General features: G+C 40.2%; 1 protein-coding gene across 3 annotated transcripts; it reads left to right on the top strand.

Moving 5' to 3' along the window:
- Positions 1-330: 330 nt before the first annotated feature.
- Positions 331-11015, top strand: REXO2 (RNA exonuclease 2). Of its 3 annotated transcripts, XM_032641745.1 has the most exons (7): positions 331-632; positions 1596-1679; positions 5278-5355; positions 5871-5982; positions 7311-7419; positions 8629-8682; positions 10573-11015. In XM_032641745.1, the coding sequence occupies exons 1-7, from the start codon at positions 486-488 to the stop codon at positions 10700-10702; spliced, it is 714 nt and encodes a 237-aa protein (XP_032497636.1). In that variant the 5' UTR covers positions 331-485; the 3' UTR covers positions 10703-11015. The 3 variants fall into 3 exon arrangements, with proteins under 3 accessions (XP_032497636.1, XP_032497638.1, XP_032497637.1); XM_032641747.1 differs by lacking the exon at positions 1596-1679 and having other exon boundaries at positions 455-632; XM_032641746.1 differs by lacking the exon at positions 8629-8682 and having other exon boundaries at positions 456-632.
- Positions 11016-22828: the final 11813 nt, after the last annotated feature.

Genomic DNA, 22828 nt, shown 5'->3' with positions numbered 1-22828 from the left:
ACTGAAAAAAAGCACACCGCCCTGCTGTTTCATGTAAATGAGAAAAATACCCAGTGTGTGGAGTTGCAAGTAATTAAAAAGAAGGGGGAGAAAAGGATACATTTAAAAAAAAACGGTAACCAGGTCTCTTTCGACTTAACAAACTAAGAGAATTCTTCCTCAACTAGGCGATTTACAACTAATCCAAATTCAGGAAATAACTCCTGGAAACGAATAAACTTAGTTCTGAAAAACATGCGCGTTCAGTAACATCCGAAAACACGTGGCGGGGGCGGGGATATCAGGCGCAACAGCAGGCAAGACTCTAAGTCCCATCATCCCATTCGGCAGCTAAGCCGGACTGTTCAGGGCCAGCCGGCGCACTGGATGCTGGGACTTGATGTTTTTGCTCCTGCACCTCCCCGCGGGTTTGCGACGTTTAGTGACCATCGCGCCTGCGCCAGCGCCGGCTGAGAGGCTGGGGCCGTGGCGGCTTGTGCCGGGTGATGCTAGGCGGCTCCCTGGGTTCCAGGCTGTTGCGAGGTGTGGGTGGGACTCGAGGGCCGTTCGGGGCGTGGGGTGTCCGTGAAGCTGGCGCAGCCATGGCAGTGGGGGAGAGCATGGCTCAGCGGATGGTCTGGGTAGACCTGGAGGTAAGTCAGGGCAGTGGGGCGTGAGGGGAGGCGAGTGAGGTTTCGCGCGTGGGACAGAGTAGCCGAGCCTGTCCGGGGAGAGTGGCAGTGTCTGGGTCTCAGGTGTGGCAGGTGAGCGCCTCCCGGCTGTGGACGGCGCGGGGCAGGTCGGGGAGGGGGGCAGGAGTCCTGCGGGTGCTGGGGACTGTGTCGGACTGTGGGGTTTCTTTTCCAGAGGGTGGAGTCATCCATATGGCTTGCCCTAGCCCCCAATTCCGCCCAGATCTGGACCTCCCTAACCCTCTGATGGACTCAGGGTCACGGGGGTAGGGGTGCGCACAGCGGCTGTGCTAGACCCCAGTTCCCCAGTCTCCCAGGACCCTAGGTTGTTAGAGCTAGACGGGACCCCGGGGATGACTCATCCTTACCCCACGTTCCCTAAAGGAGAAAACTGAGGCCCAGAGAGAGGACTCAGCTCATTCAAGGTCGCGCAGTTAGTGAAGGTCGGGGTTGGGACTACAACCCAGTTGTGAGCCCTTTAGGTTTTCCATACTCAGCCAAGGACTCCCCTCTCCCTTGAGCGTCAGTTTTCTCATATATGAAATGGGGATCATAACACTAGATTGTGATGAAGATCAAGTGGTGCAATTAACATAAAAACTTTGTAAACTCTGCAGAGATGTAGTAATGTTAGTTATCTAACTCTTCCAAAATTGAACGCTGTCAGCACTCAATTTTGCTTACTTTGCATCGGCCCCAGAGTAGGACTGTGACGCCTGGCATGTAGCAGGCCCTTGGTAAATGTTTATTGAATAAATAACTCATAATGAGTGCCTTGAGGACTTGCTCAAGGAGCATTATTGTCTCTTTTATCCTGGCTGTGGGATATAAATTGAATGTGATTGAGGGATGTCCTGTTAAATAAACTTGGATACAGTAGGCCAGAAAGACGGTTTTGTGTGTGTGATGTATTTTTTATTGCAGATGACAGGATTGGACATTGAGAAGGACCAGATTATTGAGATGGCCTGTCTGATAACTGACTCTGATCTCAACATTTTGGCTGAAGTAGGTTATGCCTTGTAATACAACCATACTGTTTAGAGTGTACTTTGGAAATCTAAAGATTGGTGCACCACCCCCCCATCTCTTTATTTAAAAAATAAGAAAACTGAGGTCCCTGTAGATTAAGGTCTAAAATAATGTTCTAGGTCATGGTGGGCTTGGTACTAGAACCAAAGTAATCCATCTCAGAGCCTAGTATTTTTCTATAGTACTGCCCAAAATTAGGAACTATAAATGCTATCATTTGCTAAGAGCTTACTGTGTGCCAGGCACAGTTCTAAGTGCTTTACATGTATTCACTGTTAATCCTCACAGCACCTATAAGGTAGGTACTGTTATACTCACTATGTATAGAGAGACGCTTTGGCAGACAGTTGTTGGGTAATTTGCCCAAGGCCACCTGGCTAGTTATTGGGAGAGCCAGGAGTTTGACCCAAGCAGTCTGAGCAAAGTGCTCCCAACCAATAAGACACTCGACTGTGGTCCCACCAGGATTGGTGACTCATGCCAAAGTTGACTTCTTTATATTATAATCTTAGCTTATATATAGCTCAGCTTATAACTCCGTATATCCAGTTTCTACGTTTTCAGCTAGGACCTGTGATTCGTCTAGATCTATATTAAGATTTTAGAATTTCTGTTGATACAGAATCATAAAATATCCTCCTGTTGACATATTGGGCATGATTAAGGTTTTAACATGCTGCTTTTAACAGAAACATTAAGCAAAACAAATAAAACACACCTGTTGCCTTTTGGCCACTCACAAAGCATTTAATAAGCGTATGAGAACGTTTGATTGGTAGAGGGTGAAATCCTGGGCCCTGAATAACTCTGTCAGCAGTATTCGGAGGTGGTGAGAAACTCTAGAATAGGAACACAGTAGGGATGTTTTGGGGAAAGACAGTTTTGTTAAAATAAGTTTCCAGAGGTTCGGATTGATGTGCTACTGGCACTGGATAAATTTCACAAGTCTACAGTTAAGACTTCTACTTATTTTCCTGGTTAGGTAAGAGAGGGGAGGAACCATTTTAGATGAATTGCTACTTTCATGGAGTACCAGGCATACATCTTGGAGTACCTCCTGATACATCAGCTGGAGGGGAATCGTGAGACTTTGTATCTCACTGTAGCAACTACCTCTTTTTTTTCCAAAACAAAACAAACAAAATAACTTTTATATAAACCTTGAGTTTTAGGTTTGGTTGTTTTTTCCTGTCACTTGGAATTTCCTAGATACGAACAGTGAAGAGAAGTGTGTTTATTTACCAGCCCTGCTTACCCTTGTCTGAAGAGGAGTTTTTCCCTTAGACTGTCGATACAATGTGAAATACTGACAGTTTAATGGACCAGTTAGTTGATATGTATCCTGAAGGAAATTGGGATCTGTAGTCACACAGCTGCACATGAGGTTGGCATTTGTAAATAGACCCAGTCTAATGAGGATAAGGATTTTTTTTTTAACATCTTTATTGGAGAATAATTGCTTTACAATGGTGTGTTAGTTTCTGCTTTATAACAAAGTGAATCAGCTATACATATACATATATCCCCATATCTCCTCCCTCTTGCGTCTCCCTCCCACCCTCCCTCTCCCACCCCTCTAGATGGTCACAAAGCACCCTGTGCTTTGCGGCTGCTTCCCACTAGCTATCGATTTTACATTTCGTGGTGTATAAATGTCCATGCCACTCTCTCAGCTCATGCCAGCTTACCCTTCCCCCTCCCCATGTCCTCAAGTCCATTCTCTATGTCTGCATCTTTATTCTTTTGAGGATAAGGATGTATAAAAAAAAAATTGCTTAGGGGCAGTTAGCACTGAAGTGTCAGTTCTGTGGAATATATGTTTTATTCTTGTATACGAGTCTGAGGAAAATGTTTTATGCTAGAAGAACAGACATCCCACCTGGAAATTTTTCTGTTAGTAGCTTAGTGTGCCAAACTGGAATCTAGAGTAAGTTAAATAGCCTTAAGTTGATAGTCGTTGGCTTTTTCCATCATGGTTTGTTAGAAGTGTGTTTTGCAATATGAGGTTTTCGGTTTTTTAAAAAATATGTTATCAAAACAGCAAGGTCCTACTGTATTGCACGGGGAACTATATTCAATATCCTGAGATCAACCAGAATGGGAAAGAATATAAAAAAGAATGTATATGTATGTAAAACTGAATCACTCTGCTGTACAGCAGAAATGAACACAACATTGGAAATCAACTATACTTCAGTAAAAAACAAAAAACAACATAGGTTATCAGAGCAAATTTTTTCTTCTTCATGGAGATTGCCGTCACCAGTTTTCTTGTTTGGCTAAAACTCCTTGTTAGTTGTAGTTGTCAGGCATGTTTTAGTCAAATTCTTGCCATTCCTCTCACTAATTGCAAAGTACTTTTACCGCTTTAGTAGTAACCATACCTTGAATTTAGAGAATCTTTTTTCCCCAGAGAGTTCAAAGAACTTTCATATCTGTAATTTCTTTTATCCTGTTAACATCCCCGTGAGGGAAGGGGTTGGGGGGGCTGTTATCTCCATGGTACAGAAGGTAAAACTAAGCCAAAGGTGACTTGCTTTAATGCCACAAGTTGAGCTTCTGCTACTGCTGGGATTCTGTCTGACTCACAGTTAAATGTTCTATTAAGTGGAGCTGAGAATTCCAGCATCACTTTTTTTTTTTTAATCTTTCACGTGTCACCAATTACTTTTTGAACTTTTTAATGTGAAAATACTGTTAAAAGTAAACAGTATAGCTTTATGCAAAATATTATGTATAGTAAGTTGTTTTTTTGTGCTGTTCTTCTCCTGTCTCGTCCCACTTCCCAACTTTTATGTATTTTCTTAGTATTTTCTATGCATATACAAATGTGTTTTTTTTTTTTTTTTTTTTGCGGTACGCGGGCCCCTCACTGTTGTGGCCTCTCCCGTTGCGGAGCACAGGCTCCGGACGCGCAGGCTCAGCGGCCATGGCTCACGGGCCCAGCTGCTCCGCGGCATGTGGGATCTTCCCGGACCGGGGCACGAACCCGTGTCCCCTGCATCGGCAGGCGGACTCTCAACCATTGCGCCACCAGGGAAGCCCAATGTGTGTTGTTTTTAAAACAAGTATAAGTGAACTCATAAGCATGCGTACACTGTTCTGCAATTTTCACTTGGCAGTATAGACACGTCTTATAGTCAGGGGCTGGCAAGCCTTTTCTAAAAAACACCAAATATTAAATATTGTAGGCTTAGAGTGCCACGTACCTCTCTGCCCCATATTTGTTTGTTTTACAACCATTTACAAATGTAAAAATCATTCTTAGCTTGCTGGCAATTAAAAGAAAAAAAAAGCCACAGGCTGAGGCTATAGTTTGCTGACCCTTGGTGGATGCCTGTGTCCTCTGTTGATAGGCATTTCAGTTTTCGGCTGTGTTATGTGTGTGTTTGTTCATTATTTTTTGTTGTCATAAATAGTGCTGGAATGAATGAGGACCACTTTTAGAGTTAACAAAGTCCCTCATCTTTCTTCCCTTTTCTAGTATATATATGTAATTCTTAAAGCAGTTAAACTCAGAAACCAAGCTTATCCCCATTGATTCTGGATGACTAACAGCTTTTCCTATCCACAGGGTCCTAACCTGATTATAAAACAGCCAGATGAGTTACTGGACAGCATGTCAGACTGGTGTAAGGAGCATCATGGGAAGGTAACATTACCATAAAAGGGGTAGAGGAAGATTGCTTGGCAAGCCTGGGAAACTGCTTGCTTGTTCACTTTTCATCTCTGGGACCTCTCGAGACCATCTTCTCCTGAATGTCCTCTTTTTTCCTCTCCTGCATTCAGTCTGTCACGAGCACATTGCGGATTATCAAGTATTGCTCAAGTCAGTCTTTTGGATAAGGTTAGACATCAACTTTCAGAGAAGGGAGAATGCCGCTCTCCTGTTAAGTTGTTTCTTCCCAGAGGTTATATCCTTGGACTTTGAGCACCATCTTTTCTGACTGTGTGGAAATGCTATTAACAATCAGGAACATAGCTTATTTGACTTGGATTCTTTAAGAAAAAAACCGGTGCCACGATGGCAGTTTCAGTGTGAACTGAGCTCTGTAAATGGTCCATCTGTGGTTATATCTGCCCATTTTAGAAGTGAAGTTTCATATCTGGATGCCTTTGAAAACTGACTTCATGTGTCTTGGTGGGGCTGGGGATTCTCTCTTGCAGTCTGGTCTAACCAAAGCAGTGAAGGAGAGTACAGTGACACTGCAGCAGGCAGAGTATGAATTTCTGTCCTTTGTACGACAGCAGACTCCTCCGGGGCTCTGTCCACTTGCAGGTAAAATCCAGTCCTATGTCTGCCTTGTAGATAGTCTTCCATCGTAGTGGTTCAAGAGACTGCAGTTCCAGAACGATCAGCCAGGATCATCGTGCCTTCCACTTAACCCTGATTGGGATTATCCATCTTACTTTTGTTGCTCAAATTTCCTTGGATAATTTATAATGAATATCGGGGAAAATGCCCCGAAACCTGACATGAGATCTGGGATACCCAGATTCACTCAATAAAAATTTTCCACCTATTTTTATTATGGAAAAATTTCAAATATACAGAAAAGTTGGATCTAGTAGTTGTTCATCTCGTGCCATGTTTATCTGTCTATTTTTTTGGACATTTGAAAGTAAATTGCAGGCATCATGACACTTCATCCCTAAATAGTTCACCCAGCATTTCCTAAGAATAAGGACATTTCCTTAAGTAACCACAATATCATTGTCACATTTAAGACGATTAAAAACAATTCAGTAACATCATCTGATATCTAGTCCACATCCGAAATGTCTATTTGTTTTTTAACCAGGATTCAGTCAAGACTCACGCATTTCATTTGGTTATTATGTCGCTTTAGTCTCTTAATCTAAAATGCGCACCTATCTTTTTTTACCCTTGTGACATTGACTTTTTAAAGAAACTAGGCGAGTTCTGCTAGGATTTTGAAAGGACTGCCATTGTCAAAGGGAGGCTAATGTCCTGTGGTCATGTGTTTGTATTTGTATATGTAAGCTGGTATAATAACTAACATTTCCTTAAATAGTCATTAAAAAGTTTTGACTTTAAGTACTATAGCATGTATTGTATAAATTTTCCCCCTAGCCAATGCAGCTCGTGTCTGTTTTAAAGTTCTTATTTAAAATTTAGTGTTTTTAATATAAATTACTGTGTGGAAACATGAATGTGGATATGGTTGATTGAAATTGAAATGTAAATAAATGCTTATCTACTTATGAGTTTATCTACAGTTAAACTGTTAGTGTCAGTGGTGTAGATTTTGCGATACTGGGAGAAAATTTGTGCATGTGGTATTATCTAAAGAAGTTACAGATTTGAGCGTTATTTTAAGTATGTGGAATGATAGATTGATCCTTTTGTCCATAAAGAGGCCCTTTACAAATTTATTATGAGTTAAACTGTCTAAATACTCTGAAATCTGCACTTGTAATCTAATCAGATACACTCAAACCTAATTTCGAAGTTTTGAGATGCTTTGAGGAATTGTTTGAATTCTTTAAAACAATCACCTCCAATTAAATACAGTTTATGAATTTTTATGTCCTTTTGTATACTACTAGAAATACACAGATGCGGTATGCTTCGTGTCTTTCTAGGAAATTCAGTTCATGCAGATAAGAAGTTTCTTGACAAATACATGCCCCAGTTCATGAAACATCTTCATTATAGAATAATTGACGTGAGCACTGTTAAAGAGCTGTGCAGGTAAGGGCTATATTTAGGATCCATTCAACTGCCTCATTTAGCATGTCTTCCTTGAGAATTTGTAGAGTAATTGAATAAAGGTGTAGAACTGAGGGGGCCAGGTGGGTGTATAACTTCCTCATCCCATTGTCTCTTGAACTGGTGAGAATTGGGAGAAAGAACATCACAAATCTTCCGTATAAATTTCACTAATCTGGAAAATTTATTGAGCTCCCAGTTTCTGTGCCACGTATTGGGAACATACAGATGCAAAGCCCTCAAGTGCTTGGAGTCCAGTGAATTGACAGATGTGTAAAAAACAGACCTGAGACGCGTACTGTGTGATGACGTCTGTTAGGGAAAAGTGCGGGTAGAGTAGTGCGGGCACGAGTGAAGGAGCAGCGACAGCTGGAGTGAGGGAGATATGGAGTTAGCAAAAACTTCCCGGAGAAAATAGCTTTCAAGTTGAGATTTAAGGAAGAGTGGCCGTTTTCCAGGTATTTAGGGTGAGGAGCGAGCTTTCCAGAGAATGGGCAGAGGTGTGAAGATAGGCGGGAGCCGGAAGGTAAAGGTGATGTGATTAGATCATTCTGATTAGAAGGTGGTAAGAAAAGAGGTGGGAGATGAGCAAGACCCCTGCACCATCTTGGAGAGAGAAGAAGGAGCTATAGGGAAATGGCAGTGGGCGGCAGAGAGCAGAGGCCGAGCATTTGAGAGGGTCAGTAGCACGGCATTGAGCGCTTGAATGGGGGCATGAGGAAAAGGAGGAGGTATAAAGTGATTCCTTGCCTTTCTAGTTTGGGTGGTTAGGTGGATGATGGAACTGATCAGAGATAAAGGGGAAAATAAGAGGAAGAGTAGATTTGGCCGATGGGGGAAGGGAGATGTTGAGGACGATGAGTATAACCGTATGTGCGTGTGGAGGTGGAAGTGTCTGGTGGATTTTAGGTGGAGATGTCCAGTCGGCAGTTGGATATCCATGACAGAAGCGCAGGAGAGGGCTGGGCTGGACTGTGCAGATTTAGTTATCTTACACATTGTTGATCTTGCCCAAAGAGAACCTATAGTATGAAGAGAGGAAAGGGAGGAAGGTGGAATCCCAGACAGGGAAGTAACTCGATAGTCACAACCCAAATGCCTTTTACAAAGTTATTAAACTACTTGAAGGACGTAATTATTCAGTGTATTTGAGACAGTTTCCTTTGAGAGTTCCATTTTTGCTGTATGTAGACGCTGGTATCCAGAAGAATATGAATTTGCACCAAAGAAGGCTGCTTCTCACAGGTAAGTTTGGGTCCTTCCAAGCGCTTGGCCGTCTGACACGCACATAACTCCCGAATTCCTGACTGCTTGAAATAATGTCTCTGTTCCCTTGGGGGAAAAGTAAAGGACAACTACATAAAGATAACCTTCTTTTGCTAAGATTATCAGGAATTCTGGTCAGTGTTCTCACATGCCATTGTGAGATGTGTATGGTCTTAATGTCTTTATTGCTGTTTTGAAACTTGTAGATAACTTGGTTTGTAGGTATGTGAAGTGGTCTGATTTTCTAGTAATGAGCAGTATAAGTTTCTTCCCGTCAGGCGTATGGATTTGTAGTCATTTAACATTAGAACACTTTGTGTACACTTGTGCCACACAGCCTCACTTAGACACTTCGTAGTTTTTCAGATTGTTTCTTTCTACGTCTGCAGCCTTAGGCTGATGTACACAAAGAATTTAAAGAACTTGTGTATCTAGAGTCCTCTTTCACGTTTTGGTGTTGTAGTCTCTGAGGAAGGACATAAAACCTGGTGGGAGGTGTAGCAGCTGGCATCTGTTTCAGCCATGTACCGAGCCCCTACTGTGTACCGTGTACAGTTCTAGCCAAACAGGAAGACCAAGTCCCTGCTCTAAAGAGCCTGGCATGAATGTTTTTCATCGGGCTTTCATGGACTACAGCACAATAACACAGGTCTGGGATACCTCTTGTGAAACAGTTGGGGCTTGATGTGTTTTGGATTTCAGGATTTTTCAGGGTTTAGAAAGGTAGTAATACCCCGGACAAGGCCTGAGGAGGCACCTCATAATCGAACACATTGCTGTTTCTACAGTGAAATGTACAGATATTCACACCAAATGGCATAACTAATGGCTATCGGTAGCCTCACATCAGGATTGGTCGAGTTTTGCCACACAGTGGGCTATAGAAGAACCTTGGGTTTTCAAATCTTTTTTTGGATTTCAGTATTGTGGCTAAGATGTGGTGTACCTTGATTTAGCCAGAGGTTGTATTTTTGACAGCTTCAGCTCTCCGCCGGTTATTCGAGACCTGGGAAGAAAGCAAGATTGTTGCCTTAACCACAGAAATAACTGTCTTAAAGCTGTTGCACTAAAGTTTGTGCAGTTTGGTCTCTAGAAGAGGCCCTCGACAATCAGAGCAGATTGATTTACTTGCACACTGTTCTAATAATCTTGGTTACCTGATTTCTCAGACTACGACAGATGAGAAACGGCGTGTTGGAGGAGAAGAAAGGCTGTTAGATGGAGGCAGGCTGCCACTGATTATAGCACAAATCACCACGAGAGAGGAGGTAGCTCCTCTTTTGTGCTTAGATACCGTCTGATAATTGATGTTCATTATGATGCTGGAGTCACGAGTTACATTCGAGTACGTGATTATATTTTGTGCAGGACGTCATTAAGTATTGTGCAGTGTTTCCCAAACTCCATGCCATGAGCTGTTAGTATGCATTCCACACAGGTGGTCGATTAAGTTTTAGAAATACTGTGTATATAGTACAACCTTCTCTGGGGAATTCACAACACATCAGTACATTAAATGCTTTGCAAAAAACTTCAAAAGAAGAAATGTTTAATCTAGGTTTTCCTAAATTGATTTGACCCCGGATTTCTTTTTTTCCCTGTGGAACACCTCACTATCTTATGGAACAGTTTGGTAAACTTTACTCTGTTATAGTTTAGAAATTTTTTTTTTAAAATCATATTTTAAACAACAAAGCACTTAAGTTTGCTATGCTGAAATGTTCCACTTCTTGATGATGTCAGATAGTTGCATTTACAGTAGCTCTTATTGTTCTGTAGTTATTTATAAAAAGTTACGCTTTGCCAAATGGTGACCAATCTCCTCTGGGTTTCGGACGTTTCAACTCTGCGTGGTATGTTTGCTTGTAGGGCACTTGATGACATTAGTGAAAGCATCAGAGAACTTCAGTTTTACCGAAATAACATCTTCAAGAAAAAAACAGATGAGAAGAAGAGGAAAATTATAGAAAATGGGGAAAATGAGAAGACTGTGAGTTGATGCCAGTTCTCATGCTGCCGCCATGTAGTTCTCTGGAAGAACCTCTGGTGGTTTTTCTTTTTCTTCCCCTGGGCTCACGCTGACTGCTTGGGCAGAGCACCTTCCTTCAGTGCACTTGCGTCTCCCGATTATTCAAGCACACAGCGCCTGGAAATTATTTTTCTCCTAACATGCTGTTTTCATTTATGACACAGCAGCTCCTTTGTAAGTACCAGATCGCATCCATCCCTTGGTACATATCTGTATTTGCTTTTAGACCATTTCTTTTGTTTAAAAAAAAAAAAATAATAAAGCTAGTTCTATTGAAATGCAACCCTTTTTGTACCATCTGTTCTTTAGTAGTTTAATGACGGGAAGATGATGTTTTTTTTTTTTCCTTTTGTAGGTGGTATGCCTAATGTTTAAATGCTCATAATACCATTAGGAGTGGGTTACGTTTCTTATGTTAAATAGGAAGTGAACTTATTCTGTTTTGCTTTACAAGTCAAGAATAGAATAACTGGAGATAGGCTCAGAGAAGCAAATGCGCTCATTGTTAGTTATAGTTACTGAACTATCAGAGCTCTGGAATAGCTACTCTTTGCTATATTCAAGAAATTCAAGTAAGCCACCAGACAGTAATTCTGTAGTAATAACTTAAGGCTTATTGAATAGATATTATCCGCAAGGCAGCCACGGTGCTAGGTTTGTAGAATGTAAATAGTTGGCTGCCCTAGGTCTAATGGTCAGCAAGTATTTGAGAAAGGATTTTGGTTTGAATATCTTAACTCCTAAGTTTATGTACTTTAGAGCACAGTAGATAGTTTAGTCCTCAGCCAGAGGGTGCATCAGGATCATCTGTCTCTACAACAAATCTCCTTCAGAGATGCCCCCTTAAACAAGGAATCAGAATGGGGAAGGGCCTGCAGGTGACCCACGTCTCCTAGAGAACCACTGGACTAAAAGACTTGTGTGCTGATCTCAGATTCCATCCTAACTCGATCATATGGCCATTATATCAACATAGCAGTGTGATCCTAATGTGAGAGTTACAGACAGAAATCACTGGACTGTAGATTAGAATTACCTCATAATTTCGTTGACTACGTTGTTTAACCTTATACAACAACCTATGAGTGGAGAGAGGCTTTAGTGGTACTTCTCTAAATGAGTAAATGAAGGCTCAAATTCACAAGTGTAGGAAGCATGAGCTGATGAAAAAGTTAAGTCTGTTGACTTTTCTGACCAGTGCTTTTTCGACTTCTCAGAGTGGCATGGGTTTTAGCTCATGTACCAACTACAGTGGGTTGGAAGACAGGATTTTATAGTAGTTAAGAACAGGGCTCTTGAGTCAAACTCTGGGTCCATATCTGAGCTCCATGACATACTGAGTGACTTTGGCAAGTTCACTTTTCGAAGCCTCGCTTTCCTCATCTCTAAAGTGAGAATGGCACTACCTAACTCAAAGAATTGTCAGGATTAAATTACATACTACACATAGTTCTGAGCTCAGTGCTTGGTACACAGTGGGTACCTTGTCATGATGGCTGATGCGTGATGGTGATGGATTGACTCAGGCCAGGATCTCTGGGAAGGGCTGCCCTGATCCATAGCTATGGTGCCTGGGCCTTTATCTTAAATCAGTGTTCACTTAATGCCCATGACTGTGATGCTGAGGACTGTTACAAACCTCACTAACAGGGTGACCTTGACCTGGCTTAGTGCTTCTAACTAGAATTTGACAAGATGGTCTCTGTCCTTACTTGGCTCTGAGGAATGTTATCAATTCTAATGTAAGAAGACATATGAAAACTCTAGGCTTGAGAAAGAGGTTCAGAGGAAGCAGATACTACTATTAATGTCATGGGATTTCTCCCACGCAGCTGGCCTGTTTATTCACCAGGTTCACTGTTTGAGCCCTACCATTTAGTTTTCTCGAGAAGCTTAACTCCTGGTGTCCATTTTGAATCTTGTGTCACAGGAATGGCCAGCTTGCTGTTTTAATCCTCTGTTCTGTAGCTTCGTTACGTAGCAGGGTTCTCCGTTATCCCCTAATGGGGCATGTGTTAATTTTTAGTAAAATAATTGGCAACCTGTGAGATAAGCCAGTCTGGTTTGATGTATGTAGGTCTGTATGAAGACATGATGGTTCAGTGATGAGTTCATTATTTATTGGTCTGCTTCAAAATAAGAAATTTAAATTTGTAGCGCTGGTAACTATTTCACAAGGGAGTCCTGAGTCTGGGAAGTAATTTCTGTGAAATGAACTGTAATGCAAATCGGTTTAAATGTAACTACAGCCTTAAAAATGATCAGTATGTTTGTTTAGCAGAGCTTGCCACTCCCGTGCTGCTGGGGCTCTTCATTTGGTGGTTCTTCTGTCTGTGCTGTAATTATCCTGCAAGCTGTGTTCTTAGGATCATCCAGATGTACTTCCCCTGCATTAAACTCAGGCGGTGAATGAACCAGTACCGTGATGATCATCTCCAGTCAGTAGTCCTTGAGTGTTCATGATAATCTAGCCGTTGTACTGAGCGTGTGGGCAAGAGAGACCCTCTTTTCTTTGGCAGCTTAGCCATGGGAGATAAGAATGGAACTTGAGACACCTGTGTTTCCTCGTTTACGAAACAATACATCCCTTTATTAATAAACCAGCTGACAAGTTCATGGGGAAATCGACAGTTTCCTTTTGGTACAACTGGTGTTCTTAACATGTATAGGCCTTAAAGAAAAAATAAGGAATAGCTAGTTATAGTGGTCAAGTGCAGTTTTGTCATTAAATAAAATTTGACATATTGATTGCCTTGTGATAGTCTATGGAAGTCCTAGGTACACTCGAATGCCTATCTTGAAAAATTAATAAGTGGCAAGGATGGTGGAGAGTTGGTGGTTACAAGGATAAGCCGTATGTAGCGAGTTCATGCAAAAGCTCTTATGTTCTGTGTCTATTGAAGCAAAAGCTATTATGCTATATATCTATTGATAGATGCTGTATATCTACTGTGAAAATTAATTGAGTTTTAGTTATTTTAGCGAAGTCTTTAATTTTATATGGCTCCTTTTTTTTTTCGTTTTACCTTTTGACCCCTCCCTCCCCCCGCCTTAGATGGCTGCTGATAGAACCATAGCGATGGTGGTGATATAAATGAAGAGTTCCTCCCTAGTTGAGTATTTTCTATTGAGTAGAGGAATACTTGAAATTTTCTAAGAGAATAGGTCTTAAATCAACATACATACACACAAGGGTAACTATGTAGAGGTATATAGAGGTGATGGATAAGTTACTTAGTTTGATGGTGATTTTTCCACTACATATATGTATAAACATTAAGTTGTACACCTTAAATATATCATTTCTGTATGTCAGCAGTATCTCAGTAAAGTTGTTAATATATACGTTAAAAAGTCTGCAGAAAAGAAGGGATTTTAAGTCTTCATTCCACTAGAAGGCAGGCAGATGCAATAGTTGCTTTCAGCTTGCCAAGTTGAATGCATAGGGCCTGAGACTTAACTTGGTCTTCAAGGATAATTTAATCGGTTAAGTTTTGCACCTGGGTTATAATGGCATTCACTGGCATTCTATGGTTTGGAAAATACGAGTCTCTCATTAGGAATGAGCCCTAGAAAATGGGAAGGTTGTGGAGTGTGGAGCAAAACTATATTCTTGTGCAAATGAAAACATACAGCCTAAGGAATCCTTGGGGACCCCGGATAAGTTGCAGAATTTGGGTTGCACAATGATGTGAATGTACTTAATGCCACGGAACTCTACACTTAAAAATGGCAGAAATGGTACGTTTTATGTGATGTATATTTTACCACAAAAAAGGACGCGTAATTGACCATGACTCATTTTCAGAATGATCCTGTCTTAGGACGAAGGAGTAATGGGAGCCAGCTTGGAGGAGCTGAATCTGGGACCCTTGTTTGTGCCCTTAGGAGAAGTGAGTTACTTTGTTTCTCTGATTTGGAATAGCAGGAAGCCGGTAATTTAGGGTGGTGTTTTCTGTTATGTCGGCATCAGGGTGGTATGAGGAATTGCTGGTTTTGTTTACAGACGAGGGAAATTTAACAAATTAATATCCCTGAGGAGCGTCTAGCCGCCCGCTGCTCCTCTCCAAATTTAGCCATGTGGGTTGGGGGAGAGATGTTTCTGAATTCTGAGTTAAGGGTACTTCTTGGTTAATCTAGGTTCATGGCCAATCTAGGCTGTCCTGGAACCCAGTCCTATTTTGTTTTTGTGGAAGAACTTCTTCCACTTTGCATTCCATCTCACCAGCTCACAATTCATATTGAGCAGTGGAATTCATTACTAGAGACTGTGTATAGTTTTATATTTTCACTCATCTTGGTTGTGTTCTCTCTGTTCTAAATCATTCATTTATTTTTCGTATACACACTCTCATCTCTACTATTCTAGGAGTTCTAAAGTACCTTGTTATATCCTTCTGCCTTCTTATTCTTTTACAGTCTTCCGTGAAATAGGTTGACATGATAGCCCAGTCATTTTTTTTTTTCTTTTGCGGTAAGTGGGCCTCTCACTGTTGTGGCCTCTCCCGTTGCGGAGCACAGGCTCCGGACGCGCAGGCTCAGCGGCCATGGCTCACGGGCCCAGCCGCTCTGCGGATCTTCCCGGACCGGGGCACGAACCCGTGTCCTCTGCATCGGCAGGCGGACTCTCAACCACTGCGCCACCAGGGATGCCCTAGGCTCTTCTTAATAGGGCCCTAGTAAGTGCTGAGTGAATGAGTGAATGAATGACTGTAAGATTTTTACAGCAAATCCTTATTGCAGCCTAAAGGAGGGTGATCATGAGTGAAAGGTGGATATCACTGGGGGTGATGGTCAACTGATCAGCTCAGAGACTCTGGAGCAGGATCTCAGTTGGGTGCTCAAGCTTTAGGTTCCGTGTTCCGGGCCCAGAAATTTGGTTTCATCAGTACATCAGCATTATACCAGTCCCTTAAGGAGGAACTTATTCCCAACAAACACACTAGGAACTGATGTGTAATTCTGAATGCTGATCAGTTTTCATGGGGGTTTCCTTTACTAATGACTAAAATACCATGTTAACGTGTGCTGTATGGGGCAGCCCTTTCTCCAGCATCAGGGCACTGGGAAAATGAGTTTGTAATCAGAAGCCTACTCAGTAAATTTAGAATAGGCTCAAGAAAGTCTCAAGGAATATTCTGTATGGGTTCAGTTGAGGCTTGATAATGAAATATCTTTGCTTCACAACGAAGAATACTTTTTAGATCTTTTTAGAATAGCACTGGATTTCTCTGTAATTTTGGGGTCACTGATTTGCTTCCTCTAGGCTTCCTTTCTCATTATCTTGTTTTGCACAATCTTTCTTTTTCGTTTTGTATGTATTTTGTTTGTTTGTTTTGTGTGTCAGTTTTTTTTTCTGATTGTAAAATAACAAGTAAATATTGTAGAAAATAACCATACTGTAAAGAGAAGACCACCATTGGTATATTGATGCCTGTCCTTTTTTCCTTTGTATTTATATATGTAGCAGGCTGCTCAGTGAGGCAGACTTTGAAATGTGCTTTTCCTGCCATAAATATTTAAAGTTGGTAGCAGATTGTGTCAAAGGTGGCAGCAAATCATCTTTGAACAGACTTTGGCTTTTGTAAGATCATCAAAATGCCTCTTGGTTTTACGATTATAATATTCTTTTTTTTTTTTTTTTTTTTTTTTTTTTTGCGGTACGCGGGCCTCTCACTGCTGTGGCCTCTCCCGTTGCGGAGCACAGGCTCCGGACGCGCATGCTCAGGGGCCATGGCTCACGGGCCCAGCCGATCCGCGGCACGTGGGATCTTCCTGGACCGGGGCACGAACCCGTGTCCCCTGCATCGGCAGGCGGACTCTCAACCACTGCGCCACCAGGGAAGCCCCTTGTATTTTTTAATAATGTGAGAAAAGCAATCAGAATGCAAATAAGTCAAATGGAGATACAAAGTAATCTGTTTAATAATGTAAATGGTTCTCATTGAGGGAGGGTACATCTCAGTAGAAATTTATTTAAATTTTTTATAGAAAATTTAAGACATAATACAAGTTAAAAGACTAGTATAATGAACCCCCATAGACTTTCATCCAGCTTGAACAGTTTGCTCTACTCTTATGTCATCTGTACCCCCATCTGGTCTCTTCCCTCACAGATTATTCTGTAGTAGTCCCCAAACAGTGTGTCATTTCTTTTGTAAATATTTCAGTATGTAGCTCTGTAATGACTCTTAAAAAAATTAAAACAATAACCATGATATGATACTATACCTAAAAATTTCAACAGTGATTTCTTAATATCATATAGCAAGTGTATGCTTCCCCATCTGTATTTCCCATTTAATTTGCATTTGTATCTATTAAAAAGTTAAAACAATAACCATGATATGATTACTATACCTAAAAATTTCAACAGTGATTTCTTAATATCATATAGCAAGTGTATGCTTCCCCATCTGTGTTTCCCATGTAATTTTGCATTTGTATCTAGTGGGTGCATGAGACTTAGATTTGAGTTTTTACTCTTTCCCTTTCCATACTCCTGGTGGTCCACTGGTTAAGACTCCATGCTTCCACTGCAGGTGGCACGGGTTCCGTCCCAAAAATGCATTTTAAATAAATAAAACTGGGAAAAAAAGAATATGGTGCAATAGGAACTCTCAGGCACTATTGGTGAGAATGTAAATTGGTTCAACTACTTTGGAGACTAATTTGGCATTACTTAGTAAATTTAAATATGCGCAAATCCTAAAATCCAGTGGTTCTACTTCTAGATTTTTAACCTAGAGAAAATCTTGCACGTATGCACCAGAAGACAAGTATAAGTGGTGTTCATAAAAGCCCTAAAGTGGAAACGATCCAAGTATTTATTATCAGTAGAATGTATAATTAATTGCGGTGTGTTTATGTGATACTGCAGTGAAAATAAGATCTATAGCTACATGCAGCAATATGGATGGGCTGAAAGACAGTGATGAGCAAAATATTCAGGCTACAAAAGAATACATGCAATATGATTTCATTTAGGTAAAGTTAAAAGAACAGCCAAGATTAAGCAGTGTGATATATACATACGTGGAACAGCTATGAAGTCGGACTCAAGACAGTGGGCTACTTTCATAGGGAAGGGAGAGGATGTGATTGGAAGAGGGGCACACAGGAAGCTTCTAAGGTTTTGGCAATATTTTCTTTGTATAAGTTGTGTTTTTTGCCTAGGTGTTTGCATTCTAAAAATGAATATTCTTTGAAAAATATGTATGTTTTATTTTCACCAGTATATATTTTACAATCAAAATACAATTAGAAAGTTAAATAGGAAAACGTTAACAAATGCATCGTGTATAGAAAGTACTCTACATTTTTATTTATTATTGTTTTATTTGTTATTAATATCAAAATGTTTCCTTCTAAATATAGCTGTAGCTGCATGTCACAAATTTTTCATGTAGTGCTTTTATCTAGCTTAAAGTCTTTTTAAAATTCGCTCATAATGTTCTCTTTAAAACAAATATTATTTAGTAGACTATAGTTTTTGGGTACATTGGATTGTTCAATCTCTCAGTGCTGCATTATAGAAAACAGTGTATGAAGGTAGTTTTTATTTTATTTTTTGACATTTATTGAATAAATTTATTTGTAGCTTGAAATAACAAATTGTACTTGGGTGAATAAAAATATCTTTTGAAGTTTCATGCAGTGAAAATAATTTTGGTATTGCAGTTCTGAAACTCTCCAATCCATTCCTCTCTTTCCCCATTATAGCCTTGATTTTAATATCTCTATTTTTGTTAAGCTGAGGTTTCTTAGTACCGTAACCATAATGATATTACAGAATAGACTATGATATTTTGTGTTTTAACTTATTGTTTAGTGTCAATTTAGACTACCTTCAGCAATGTATGGGAGTGCCCATTTCCTTGTCCCTTGGTGAGTGGTATTGAATAATATCTTTCAAAAATACTTTTTGGCAATTTGAATTATATATATCCTTCACTTATATTTTATTCTTTTTTTTTTTTTTTTTGGCGGTACGCGGGCTTCTCACTGTTGTGGCCTCTCCCGTTGTGGAGCACAGGCTCTGGACGCGCAGGCTCAGTGGCTATGGCTCACAGGCCCAGCCGCTCCATGGCATGTGGGATCTTCCTGGACTGGGGCACGAACCCGTGTCCCCTGCATCGGCAGGTGGACTCTCAACCACTGCGCCACCAGGGAAGCCCTATTTTATTCTTTATATATCTTTCACTTATATTTTATTCTTTCTAATTAACGTTTAACTTTTTTATCCATACATTATCCAATTGTCATTCTGTGTGAATTGTTCATGTAATTTTGTATTGTAGAAGCAATGTTTTTCTTTTAATTAATTTTAAAAACCTATTTATGTATTTAGGATGATATCATCCCTTGTTGCAATCCCCCCCCCACCCCATTTGCTATTTACTTTTTAATTTCAACTTATTCTTTTTACCTTTCTTTTCTTCCTCTTCTTCAGGAAGAAATATCCCCACATTTTTCATCTTATTTCATGTAGAGCAGTTTAGTCTTTTATTGCAGGGAGAAGATGATCATTTGGCAGAGATAATGTAGCCCAGATTGCAGAATTGAGTTGAAGGTTAAAGAATGTGAGCACTGATCCTCTCCAATTCTGTAAGTAAGTGAATATCACATCTATTCAGACAGCTTTCAGATAATAGATAACTGAAATATAATCTTCCTTATGATACAGTAGTGACCTCAAATTTAAGCATGTCAAGAAAATATGACCTTCTGACTCCTTGACAAAATTTTATCTTAGGTGACTTCATAAATACACTGTGCACATTTTATCAAACAATCCTAGGGAAAACATCTCTGCTATCTATAGTGAAAGAATAACATTGACATTTGGCAAAGGTCAGAGCTTCAGAAATTTAACTTATTAATAAATCTGTGAACTGCTAGTATTTTTATATTGTTGTAAAAGAAAACTGCAGGATTTTTTTAAAACATGTTTAATTCCTACCAAGAGTTTCTAAGCACATTGTTTTTCTACTAAAATCCAATCTGTTCCACATTTTTGACTGAGAAAAGCTAAATCTTTTCTCTTTGGAAAATAAAAAAGAGGCTTTTTTTTTTTTTTTTTTTGTTGGGGGGAGATCTATGTAGGATAGAGGTCTAGGAAATATGTAAACTCTGCCACAGGCTTCCCCACATTCCCAAAACTGACTTAAGATGACCCCAAAAGAGGACAAATCCGAGAGAGCCCTGGAAGTAGGGAAGAAAGCCACATTGCCCCGATACTAGAGACCATCTGCTGTAATACAGGAGGAACTATGTTGAAAGAAAACATTAGAAATGGCCTGTAATATTGCTTTTTAAAAAATCATCAGTATCACATGAAAGGAAGGGAGATTATGGGAGAACCCTACTGAGAGCCCTCATTTAGAGGGGTGAGAGCTAGAGGTGAGGGCTAGAGGTGAGGGCTGTGGGACAAAAAGTAAACACTGTGATATGAATCAACAGCATCTAAAGCGGTTAAACCAAGAGGCCCCAGGATAAACATGGCAACATCAACATAGTAGTATGTGGGCAATGGGCTGCTTATTGATACAGCTGGGCTTTTCCAGAGTGTAGTGCCCCGTGGCCTTAGGAGGAAGGCCACAGCCAAAGCCACAGAACAATTATGTAACAAATACTTACATAGCTTTTATTATATTCCAGGCATTGTTTTAAATTAGTGGTTCCCAGCTGGGGGTGATTTTGTCCCCCAGGGGACATTTGGAAATCTCCTGAGATATTTTTGGTTGTCACAGCTGGGAAGAGGCTGCTACTGGCATCTAGTGGTAGACACCAAGGATTCTGCCCAACATGTTAAAATGCACAGGACAGCCCTCACCGCAGAAAATTATCAGGACCAAAATGTCGATAGTGCCAAGACTGAAAAATCCTGGAAAATTTTAAATAATTTAACAAATATTAGCTCATTTAATCCTCATGGCAACCGTTAAGGCAGATAAGTAACTTGCCCAATGTCATCTTTCTCATGGAGAGACCAGGCCAAAGGGAGATAAATGCAAGCATTAAAGAGAGGAGCAATTATATTAGTACTAGCCTAAACAAAATTTAAGGTAAGATGATTTATAGAGAGGATCATTTTTTTTTTAAAGGAAAGGTATAATTCCCAAGAAAATATTTGAGTCATGAAACTTTGAACACTAAGTAATATGACCCTGAAATATATAAAGCAAAAACTGCTGGACATGTAGGAAGTAATTGAAATATAGTAGTAGGTTTTTTTTTTTGTAAACAGGCTTATTGAAGTATAATTGACATACAGTAAACTGCACAAGTTTAAAGCATATAATTTCATAAATTTTGATGTATGTCTATACCTGTGAAATCTTTATCACAATCAAGATAATGAACATGTCTATCACTCCAAGTTTTCTCCTTCCTTTATAATGTGTAATCCTTCCTTCCGCTCACTTTCTGGTCCTTCCTCCAATCCTTATCTACCTTTGATCTGCTTTCTGTCACCATAGATTAGTTTGCATATTCTGGAGTTTTATGTAAATGAACTCATACAATATATACTTTTTTGGGGGTTATGTTTTCTTTCACTCAGGATGTCTATTTCGTGACTTATCCATGTCATTGCATGTATCAACAGTTCATTCTTTTTACTGATAGATGGTATTCCATTGCGTGGATATAATACAATTTGTTTATCCTATTCACCTTTTGATGGACATTTGGTTGTTTCCAGTTTTTGGCTATTACAAATAAAGTTGCTATAAACATTCATGAACAAGTCTTTGTATGGACAGTTGCTTTTGTTTCTCTTGGGTAAATATCTGAGAGTGAAATGGCTGGGTCATATGGTAAGGATATGTTTAATATTCAAGAACTGCCAAGCTGTTTTTCAAAGTTATTTTTCCATATAACATTCCCACCAGCTGTGTAAGAGAGTTCCAGTTGCTCCACATCCTCTCCAATATTTGTTATGGTGAGTCTTTATAATTTTAGACGTTCTAATAGGTGTGTTTGGGCTGCTATACAAAATACCATAGACGGGGTAGCTTATAAACAAAAGAAACTTACTTCTCACGGTTCTGGAGGCTGGAAAGTCTAAGATCAGGTCTCCAGCAACGTTGGGTTCCAGTGAGGACTTGCTTCCTGGTTCATAGATGACGGTATTTTCACTGTAATTTCACGTGGTAGAAGGGGCGAGGGAGATCTCTGGGGTCTCAGAGCCCTATTCCCATTCATGAAAACTTTACCCTCATGACCTGAGCATCTCCCAAAGGCCCTACCATCTAATACCATCCCCTGGGGGGTTAGGATTTTAATATGTGAATATTGAGGGGACACAAACATTCAGAGCATAGCAGTAGTAGTATCTTGTATTCTCTAATGTAAGTAATTAATGGTGTTGAATATCTTTCCCTGTGCTTATTTATCATCCATATATCTTCTTTTATGAAATGTCTGTTCAAATCTTTTATTGATGATATATATGAGAGATTGAGATTGATATAAGGAACTGGCTCAAGCAATTATGGAGAATGAGAAATGCTGTGAGTGAAAGCTGGAGACCCAGGAAAGCCTGTGGTGTAGTTCCAGTCCAGACCCAAAGTCTTGAGAACCAGGGAGCCAGTGTTGTTACGTCCCAGTCAGAGTTTGTAGGCCCAAGAACCAGGGGAGTGATGATGTAAGTCCCAGTAAGTTCTGAGTGCAGAGAAGACCAATGTCCCAACTCAGCAGTCAGGCAGAGAGCCAGTTGTATCTTCCTATGACTTTTCATTTTATTCAGGTCCTCAATGGATTGGATGATGCCTGCCCACTACTCAGGCTGCCAATTCAAATGCTAATGTCGTCTAGGGACACCCAGAAAATAATGGGACAGTGATTGAATCAGATTAGATTAGATCAAGTGTTTCTAGTTTTCTTGCCTCCTTACTGAGCATTCTAGCTTTTCATTTTCTCAATATTTCCTTTTCCAGAATAGGGTCTTTGCCCCATCTTTGCAAAACCAAAGAGTGTTTTTGTCAAAACAGTCAGTGTGTTAAAAGTGAAGTAATCCTCTATCTCTGGAGAAATGGAAAAAGTTCTTAGTTTTAAAATGGCAGATTTTCTTATTTCTAGTCCTTAGGGTTC

This window comes from Phocoena sinus, chromosome 8 (assembly GCF_008692025.1).
Source record: "Phocoena sinus isolate mPhoSin1 chromosome 8, mPhoSin1.pri, whole genome shotgun sequence".
NCBI lineage: Eukaryota > Metazoa > Chordata > Mammalia > Artiodactyla > Phocoenidae > Phocoena > Phocoena sinus.
This window is presented reverse-complemented; position numbering and strand designations above follow the sequence as displayed.

Bases quoted from the DNA above. Each gene is read 5' to 3' on its own strand.
- REXO2 (XM_032641745.1), top strand. From the start codon at position 486: ATGCTAGGCGGCTCCCTGGGTTCCAGGCTGTTGCGAGGTGTGGGTGGG. The intron at 633-1,595 runs GTAAGTCAGGGC...TTTTTATTGCAG, and splicing joins TGGTCTGGGTAGACCTGGAG to ATGACAGGATTGGACATTGA. The intron at 5,356-5,870 runs GTAACATTACCA...TCTCTCTTGCAG, and splicing joins GTAAGGAGCATCATGGGAAG to TCTGGTCTAACCAAAGCAGT.